Source organism: Ranitomeya imitator, chromosome 7 (genome assembly GCF_032444005.1).
Source record: "Ranitomeya imitator isolate aRanImi1 chromosome 7, aRanImi1.pri, whole genome shotgun sequence".
NCBI lineage: Eukaryota > Metazoa > Chordata > Amphibia > Anura > Dendrobatidae > Ranitomeya > Ranitomeya imitator.
Window position 1 is genome coordinate 211,791,940 of NC_091288.1, and position 10,331 is coordinate 211,802,270.

General features: G+C 39.9%; 1 protein-coding gene across 2 annotated transcripts in view; it reads left to right on the plus strand.

The window, feature by feature from the left end:
- RGS11 (regulator of G protein signaling 11) overlaps window positions 1–7,955 on the plus strand; it is a 97,498-nt gene extending 89,543 nt beyond the window's left edge. Inside the window, exons 18-19 of one of the 2 annotated variants that reach the window (XM_069734720.1) lie at window positions 1,039–1,193; window positions 5,003–5,227. In XM_069734720.1, coding sequence (XP_069590821.1) covers window positions 1,039–1,193; window positions 5,003–5,126 — 279 coding nt within the window. In that variant the 3' untranslated portion in view covers window positions 5,127–5,227. Of the gene's footprint in view, window positions 1–1,038; window positions 1,194–5,002 lie in introns of both variants that reach the window. The other variant, XM_069734719.1, reaches the window with a different exon arrangement.
- Window positions 7,956–10,331: the final 2,376 nt, after the last annotated feature.

Consider the following 10,331-nt stretch of genomic DNA (forward strand, 5'->3'; position numbering starts at 1 on the left):
ACATGATAAGATCCTGTCTGCAGCCACCACTAGGGGGAGCTCCCTGTATACAGAGATACATGATAAGATCCTGTCTGCAGCCACCACTAGGGGGAGCTCCCTGTATACAGAGATACATGATTAGATCCTGTCTGCAGCCACCACTAGGGGGAGCTCCCTTTATACAGAGATACATGATAAGATCCTGTCTGCAGCCACCACTAGGGGGAGCTCCCTGTATACAGAGATACATGATAAGATCCTGTCTGCAGCCACCACTAGGGGGAGCTCCCTGTATACAGAGATACATGATTAGATCCTGTCTGCAGCCACCACTAGGGGGAGCTCCCTGTATGTAGAGATACATAAGATTCTGTCTGTAGCAACCACTAGGGGGAGCTCCCTATATACAGAGATACATGATAAGATCCTGTTTGCAGCCACCACTAGGGGGAGCTCCCTGTATACAGAGAGACATGAGAAGATTCTGTCTGCAGCCACCACTAGGGGGAGCTCCCTGTATGTAGAGATACATAAGATTCTGTCTGTAGCAACCACTAGGGGGAGCTCCCTGTATACAGAGATACATGATAAGATTCTGTCTGCAGTCACCACTAGGGGGAGCTCCCTGTATATAGAGATACATGATAAGATTCTGTCTGCAGCCACCACTAGGGGGAGCTCCCTGTATACAGAGATACATGATAAGATCCTGTCTGCAGCCATCACTAGGGGGCGCTCCCTGTATACAGAGATACATGATAAGATCCTGTCTGCAGCCACCACTAGGGGGAGCTCCCTGTATACAGAGATACATGATAAGATCCTGTCTTTGTATCAGAAAAATGGAGCTCTGACTGCTATAATCAATTTGTTGATTTAATTTGGGAAAAATAACAATAACAAAAATTAAATAGCGTTGAGGGATGGACAGTCACTTTCAGGTAATTTGGAATACATTATTTATCGTATGTTTCTTGCTTCTATGTTGGATATGTACAATCGTCTTCACCTTGTCCCGTTTCCTCCTTCTCATTGCCATTTGTCTCGTTTGTACAGCTGTCCCCGTTAAGCAGTCCCTTGGCTAAATTACCCGGAAACCTCTTGCCTGCTTGCCCTGAAGAGAGACCGCCCTATTCCTTGCACGGTGCCTCCTCCTCTCGCCTGGACGCCTCTCCCACCTTCCCATCTCCCAGCACGAATGGCTCGGAGAGGTTTAGTCTCAAGTCACTTTTCTTTATGGGCCTTACTTTAACAAGACGCAATAATTTCCTGTTTATTATAACCACTACTTAAAGGGGGCGCCACTGCCAGTCGCCGTTTTTACAGATGTGAAGTAAAATTACTCAGAGTAACCATTTTGATATAACAATGCAGTATTTCTGTGCAATATTGAAGATTAAAGTTGAATATTTCATGTTGGAGATGGCCATTTTGAATACCGGGGAGGAATTGAGTCCGCCCTGTTAGTTTTCAAGAAAAAATGCACACATATTGCGTCTTATTATTGTATGGTCCTATACATTGTCTCGTGACCTATTTCTAGTGACCTGATGTGTGCTTGCTATTGTTGAGTGCAAGTCCAGGATGCGTTATTGTTGTCCCCAAAAAATTACACTTCAGGTTCAGGTACAAAATAAAAATTGTTTAAAAAAAATAAATATATATATATATCTACGGTATATAGATAGATATATATAGATAGATAGATTATGGGGTAGGGCAGCAACTGAGTCTTTACCCCCAGAGGAAGAAAAGCTTAGGTGAAACTGTGATTATGAGCAGCTGTGATGAAAAATACCATTGGCACCCAGATTCAGAAAGTGAACCAACAGGCCACTCTGCCATGTCCATAATATTTAGATATAAGGATAGAGAAGCAAATGAGTCTACCCCTAGAGGAAGAAAAGCTTAGGTGAAACTGTTATCATGAGCAGATGTGATGAAAAAAAGCGTTTAGCACCCTGATTCAGACAGGGAACCAATAGGCCACTTTGCCATGGCTACTGTATTTAGATACAGGGATAAGGCAACAAATGAATCTTTGCCCCCAGAGGAAGAAAAGGTCAGGCGAAACTATGAACCGCTGTGATGAAAAATGCACCACAATTCACAAATACAACCATCAGGCTACTCTGCCATGTCCATGATATTTAGAGGTAAGGATAGGGCAGCAGCTGAGTCTTTACCCCGAGAGGAAGGAAAGCTTAGGCGAAACCATGATTCTGAGCAGCCGTGATGAAAAATTAAACAACTTTCTGTTAAAATGCCATCAGCCTGGCATTAGGCAGACATATATCCAATGTGGTCCAATTGGTAGGAATTCTGGTAATGGTAAAACATTTTTATTATTAGTTTCATTTGGAAATCAAAAACCCTTGCCACGAGACGTAAGCGAAACGTATCCTACCAGTGATTTGTAGGCTCAACGTTGTTGTTTTGGCATGACTCACACCGGACGGAAGGTAGGCGATGATTACGGAACACTGGCCTGGACATTGCTCTGGGGTTCTGTGAATTGATTCATTCATCTCTAAAAAAAAAAACAGAAAAATCCAGTGGCCATGTATGTTGCATTTTTTTTTACCCTTTTTTATGATAAAAAGATAAGAAATATATCTAGATTCGTTCACAAAGTTAAACATTACGCGCTGACCTATTTTCCCAGAGATTTTTTTTTTTATCTTTTGTATGAATCCGTCTTTGTGAACACGCAGCCGCTAGAACCTAATACTTTCCCAAAGTCAAGTGAATAGACGTCTGCTTCTGCGGCTATCACAAGCCTTTTAATATTTCTCTGTGTTACTCTTCAGTTCACTGCTGGAGGGGGCCCCCGCTGTTTTGTGTGCTGCGTTCCCATCCCTTTATAATAAAATGCTGCTTTCCGCCAGCTGAACATTTCAAATAAAAATAAAAAAAAATCTAAAAAAAATAAAAATATATTAAGCTTCAGGCCAGCTTTAGATTATTTAAAAACCATCTGTGATCCTTCTTAAAAATGACATAAGGTCTATTATCCATGAGATTTCACATGGAAAGAGCCTTCACTTCCAATCCACGTTATCTATGGAGATACAAACATGACGCCGCTCCTGAGATTTTCTCTTCTTTTTTGGGAAAATGTGGTAATCAATGTGTTTAAATCAAACCTAGAAATAAAATAACAAAAAGGTAAAAATGAAAGGTAACAACAAGTGAATTTTTTTAAAATTAAAATTGGAAGTAAAAAAAAAGGTAAAAAGTATAGGTAACAACAAGTGAAAAAAAAATGTAAATTGGAAGTAAATGAAAAGGTAAAAAGTATAGGTAACAACAAGTGAAAAAAAATGTAAATTGGAAGTAAAAAAAAGGTAAAAAGTAAAGGTAACAACAAGTGAAAAAAAAATGTAAATTGGAAGTAAAATAAAAAGGTAAAAAGTATAGGTAACAACAAGTGAAAAAAAAATGTAAATTGGAAGTAAAAAAAAAGGTAAAAAGTAAAGGTAACAACAAGTGAAAAAAAAATGTAAATTGGAAGTAAAATAAAAAGGTAAAAAGTATAGGTAACAACAAGTGAAAAAAAAATGTAAATTGGAAGTAAAAAAAAAGGTAAAAAGTAAAGGTAACAACAAGTGAAAAAAAAATGTAAATTGGAAGTAAAATAAAAAGGTAAAAAGTATAGGTAACAACAAGTGAAAAAAAAATGTAAATTGGAAGTTAAAAAAAAGGTAAAAAGTAAAGGTAACAACAAGTGAAAAAAAATGTAAATTGGAAGTTAAAAAAAAAGAAAAAAGTAAAGGTAACAACAAGTGAAAAAAATGTAATTAAAAAGTAAAAAGAATATAAACAAAATAAAAAAACAACTTAAATCATTCAATATAAACTGCTGAAACGCAATGCGAATATAAAATGGACTAATAAATGTAAAAAAATAAAAATTTTACATCCTTCTTTTTGCGCCTTTTTTCAAGATTTTTTTTGTCTTTTTTTTTTTTCTTTGCCCCTTTTTCATAATTAAATTTGCACCAGTTTTAACCTAACTTGTTTTCATCTTTTGTTTCGGCATTGTGGTCTTGGGTTTTAGTTATCCAGATGTTTTAGGATAAATCATCATTTGTGACTTGTTGAAATGTTGCAAACTTTGGACACGATTCATCACTCAGGCTTTTTTTTTTTGTGCCATATTTTTCAAAATGATGCACATTCTTATTTTTTTTTTTAAATCTTTCCAATGCCCTAAAAAAAGGTACAAATTAAAAGAAGATTGCGGTGCCAATAAAAAAAAATGAAAACAGGTGAAAAACACTAAAAACGAGACAATAAAAGGTACAATTGCAATAATTAATCAGGCTCGAACGATTCAATTTTTAGGCATTTTTATGTTTGTTTTTTTCATGCAAATTTATTATGGCATTTAGCACCATTTTTACAATAGTCTTTACAGTTCTCATTTTCTTGTTTTTTCTTGACAATATAGGAACAGTTTTTATTATCCAGGCGCGATTGATCATTTCAAACTTTTTGAAATTTCAAAATTTGTTCACAGTTGTACTCCGATGTCCTAGTGGAGTAATCAGTCTAATTTGTATTTTTTTTTTGCAGTTGAAGACTAGTGTGTTACATTATAAAGCGGTATCTGATTAAAAAAAGCACAATTAAAGCAAAATAGTATAAAATAAAGAAAATCAACTTTGCATTTGCGCAACGTGCTTCGAACATTCCGTTCCATTTTGACGATTTTGTAAAGGAAAGATAATAGAAAAAAAAACAATTACTTAACACAAATACTCAAATGATGAATTGGGACATAAAAGTTTACAGTAATAAAATCATAGAAAAAAAAAGAGAATAAAAACATCCTGAAAAAAATAAACTAACTCTACAGGTGAGTGAATCCACCAAAATTGGGATCCAGCAGATTTACTTAATTTCAGGGGGGTAAATTTGATTCGTCTTCAATTTGATGCAAATTGCTCATTTGTTTTACATTTTAATTTTTTACTTTTTATTAGATTATTTGTATTTATTTTTTTTCTAAAAACAGGAATGAATATCCCCTGGAATGCCAAATCTATATTGTAGATAAAGTCTTCACTGCCCAACCAGATCCCCGGACATCACAGACGGAAGCAGACGCGGAAAGTTTAGAGTCTTCCACTGCGTTCTGACGGGAGATGCTGCCTCGGCGCTCTTGAATATCTCCTGTCTTGAAGAACAGGTGCCTTTTATACGGAGGAGAAGACATGCGGCCTGTAAATAGTCGGTCACTCAGCACGAGGTGGATGTTGGCGTATTATGGCGGTATTATTACATCTGTGAATTCTGTCTCCACTCAACTTATGATGAAGTTCAATGTAACCATTCTAAGTCTTGGATACATGGCAACTTTTGGGCGATTGGGGGCTCTTTAAGAAAGCAAGGCTTTGTGCAATGTTCTGCTGACGTTTCCTTTAGTCTGATGGAAGGATATAGACATTGAGATGTGTCAAGAAGCAGGGGAGGAAGAGTGTACTGCTTCTGTGGGAGGCAGTGACCTATATCCAAGTCTGTAATAAGCTGTGCGTGACGGGGTAATGTCATCATTTATGGAGGGTAAACCAAGGATTCCACCGAGGATTGCATAGTAAAATGAGCAGGAGATGAGTATGCTGATCATGTGGTGGGCACTCGTGAGAATGGCGGAAACAGCAAATGCCACAGCAGCACAGAGCACTCGTTCCAGGAGGCAGTGACCTGGACACAAGTGGGAGGACACAGACTAGTTTTTTGCAGCAGTAAGTCTACTCTCTTCTTTTTAGTTTGTAGGGGGCGCCGTTTTATCGTCTGGGCACATGTATCTCCCCTAATATCTGGATGTACAGTGGGGAAAATTAGTATTTGATACACTGATGATTTTGTAAGTTTTCCCACCTACAAAGAATGGAGAGGTCTGTAATAGTTATCGTAGGTACACTTCACCTGTGAGAGACAGAATCTAAAAATTAAAAAAAAACAAAAAAAAAACAGAACATTACATTGTATGATTTTTACATTATTAATTTGCATTTTATTGCATGAAATAAGTATTTGATCACCGACCAACCAGCAAGAATTTTGGCTCTCACAGACCTGTTAGCTTTTCTATAAGAAGCCTCCTACTCTGCACTCATTACCTGTATTAATTGCACCTGTATAAAAGACACCTGTCCACACACTCAATCACACTCCAACCGCTCAACCATGGCCAAGACCAAAGAGCTGTCTAAGGACACATGGGACAAAATTGTAGACCTGCACAAGGCTGGGATGATTTACGGGACAATAGGCAAGCAGCTTGGGGAGAAGGCTACACCTGTTGGCACAATTATTAGAAAATGGAAGAAACACCCGATGACTGTCAATCTTCCTCGGTTTGGGGCTCGATGCTGGATCTCGCCTCGTGGGGTAAAGATGATTCTGAGAAAGGTCAAGAATCAGCCCAGAACTACACGGGAGGACCTGGTCAAAGACCTGAAGAGAGCTGGGACCACAGTCTCAAACATTACCATTAGTAACACATTACGTCATCATGGATTAAAATCCTGCAGGGCACGCAAGGTCCCCCTGCTCACGCCAGCACATGTCCAGGCCCGTTTGAAGTTCACCAGTGACCATCTGGATGATCCAGAGGAGGCAAGGGAGAAGATTATGTGGTCAGATGAGACCAAACTAGAATTTTTTGGTATCCACTCCAGTCGCCGTGTTTGGAGGAAGAAGAAAGATGAATACAACCCCCAAGAATACCATCCCAACCGTGAAGCATGGTGGTGGAAACATCATACTTTGGGGGTGTTTTTCTGCAAAGAGGACAGCACGACTGAAGGGAGGATGGATGGGGTCATGTATCACGAGATTTTGTCCAACAACTTCCTTCCCTTAGTAAGAGCATTGAAGTTGGGTTGTGGCTGAGTCTTCCAGCATGATAATGACCCAAAACATACAGTCAGGGCAATTAAGGAGCTTCTCCATAAGAAGCATTTCAAGGTCCCGGAATGGTCTAGCCAGTCTTCAGACCTGAAACCAATAAAAAAATCTTTGGAGGGAGCTGAAACTCAATGTTGCCCAGCAACAGCCCCAAAATCTGAAAGGTCTGGAGCAGATCTGTATGGAGGAGGGGGCCAATATCCCTGCTGCACTGTGTGCGGACCTGTTCAAGAACTACAGGAAACGTCTGACCTCTGTAATTGCAAACAAAGGTTTCTGTACCAAATATCAGGTTCTGCTTTTCTGTTTTATCAAATAATTATTTAATGCAATAAAATGCAAATTAATTATGTAAAAATCATACAATGTGATTTTCTGGTTTTTATTTTTAGATTCTGTCTCTCACAGGTGAAGTGTAGCTACGATAAATATTACAGCCCTCTCCATTCTTTGCAGGAGGGAAGACTTACAAAATCGTCAGTGTATCAAATACTTATTTTCCCCACTGTATTCCTACATAGGACATTTAGATCTTTGCACAAACACTGGTGTAAAAAAAAATTTCACTTCCTGCGTTGATGATAGTGATCCACTCAGCGCACAGGGTATCGGAGTATACATTGTATATAGGGTAGTTAGGGCACAGCCGCAGGCCACGGGGTTACTTCTGTCGCACAAAACGGGAGATTTGCTTTCAAATACTAGGAAAACTCTGAGTAAAAACTGAGTGGGCGGAGCATGACACGCAAACATGCTATTATGCCCCACCCCCGCGGGGCCTGCACTAGGCACAGTGTATCACTTTTGGAGTGACCCTTTGTCACTTTGCACTCTCAAATATGCACTGAAGACTTCCTGAGGATGAACAAAAACTTTTGTTACTTTCTAATATGTCTTACAGGTTCAATACATTTATGTAGAATTTCCCTTTAACTACCCAGCATGCCTTGCAGGTGATGCTGGGACTTAATAGTTTGGGCTGCCACGAATTCTTCCCCTGCTCTACACAATATATAGGGTAGAGAGTTTCCTGTACTTATTTATTATATATAATATACAGTATATACATACGGTCGGTGGTCTATTTATAATATTGTTATAATGTCACGATGAATAAAGACATTTTTAAAAAAGCGTCAAGAATTCTGTGATTATTGATCCTGTTATATTTACCGTGCTTTCCAAAAATATTTACACCCATACCCAGTTTAGCAGTGACATTTGTTCCTTTGCAATTTTTTTAAAGGTTAATTAAAGGTTATTTTTAAGTAGACATTTATGATGATAATAGATTTTAAAGGACATTTTAGAAGCTAAAGCCACTGCTCCCCCTCGTTATTGAGGCCTTTCCTCTTTATTGAGGCCCCTCCTCCTTATGGAAACTCTTCCTCCTTATTGTCTCTCTTATTTATTATTGAGGCTCCTTCTCTTAAAGGGACTCTGTCACCTGAATTTGGCGGGACTGGTTTTGGGTCATATGGGCGGAGTTTTCAGGTGTTTGATTCACCCTTTCCTTACCCGCTGGCTGCATGCTGGCTGCAATATTGGATTGAAGTTCATTCTCTGTCCTCCATAGTACACGCCTGTGCAAAGCAATCTTGCCTTGTGCAGGCGTGTACTATGGAGGACAGAGAATGAACTTCAATCCAATATTGCAGCCAGCATGCAGCCAGCGGGTAAGGAAAGGGTGAATCAAACACCTGAAAACTCCGCCCATATGACCCAAAACCAGTCCCGCCAAATTCAGGTGACAGGTTCCCTTTAATTGTGTCTCTTTTCTTATAGAGGTTCCTCCATATTAAGGCTTCTCTTCCCCATTGTAGCTCCTCCTCTTTATTGAAGCTCCTCCTCCTCATTGAGGCTCCTCCTCTTTATTGAAGCTCCTCTACCTTATTGAGGCTCCTCCTACTTATTGAGGCTCCTCCTCCTTATTGAGGCCTTTCCTCTTTATTGAGGCCCCTCCTCCTTATGGAAACTCTTCCTCCTTATTGTGTCTCTTATTTATTATTGAGGCTCCTTCTCTTAAAGGGAACCTGTCACCCTGTTTTTTCAGTAGGAGATAAAAATACCTTTAAATAGGGCCTGAGCTGTGCTTTACAATAGGGTATTTTTTGTCCCCTGATTCCCTACCTATGCTGCCGAAATACCTTACAAAAGTGTCCTTTTTCGCCTGTCAATCAGGCTGGTCAGGTCGGATGGGCGTGGTCACAGCGCTGTTTCTCCCCCACATCTTGCTTATGTTCCCGTTGGTGGCGTAGTGCTTCTCGCATGCGCAAGTGCCGAATGCACTGCGCAGCTGTAGAAAAAGAGCGCCCTCGCCGCTATTCAGCGGTTTCTCGGTGGGCGCGGCCATCTTCCTGAGGCCGCGCGTGCGCAGATGGAGTCTCCTGCTTCCCGGGGCTTCAGGAAAATGGCCGCAGGATGCCGCGCGTGCGCAGATGGATATCGCGGCGGCCATTTTCCTGAAGCCGAGATTCGAACGCAGCATGTGCATACAAAATGCGGATTCCATTAATAGGATGGTTAATGTGAGCGTTTTTCGCAGTTTTATCGCGTTTTTATAGCGAAAAAACGCAAAAAATCCAAAACGCGTGCACACAGCCTAAAAGACAAAGTGGCACAAAAAAATTGTAAATGAACATCATTGTGTCTCATACAGTATCCTCTGCCCATTATACTATATGCTATGAGGGTCCAGCCCTGTGCAGGCAAAGCACCAATGCAGAGATATGTCTGCGACTAGTTGTATATCTAGGCTCCCAACATTTTCTTAACCTTGGAATAGTCTCTGTTATACTTGGCTGGATCTGACAGAATTCAGAATTATGAGCTGTGCAGTGAATGATGAATGACGTTATTAGGATAAGAAAATATTTTTGGCTCAACAGAAATTTGTGGCTGATATTTGTATATTACATTACTGATCATATACTGATTCTAAGCTATTATACTTCAGAGCTGCACTCACTATTCTGCTGGTGCAGTCACTGTGTACATACATTACATTACTGATCCTGAGTTACATCCTGTATTATACTCCAGAGCTGCACTCACTATTCTGCTGGTGCAGTCACTGTGCACATACATTACATTACTGATCCTGAGCTACATCCTGTATTATACCCCAGAGCTGCACTCACTATTCTGCTGGTGCAGTCACTGTGAACATACATTACATTACTGATCCTGAGCTACATCCTGTATTATACCCCAGAGATGCACTCACTATTCTGCTGGTGCAGTCACTGTGTACATACATTACATTACTGATCCTGAGTTACATCCTGTATTATACCCCAGAGCTGCACTCACTATTCTGCTGGTGCAGTCACTGTGTACATACATTACATTACTGATCCTGAGTTACATCCAATATTATACTCCGGAGCTGCACTCACTATCCTGCTGGTGCAGTCACAGTGTACATACAT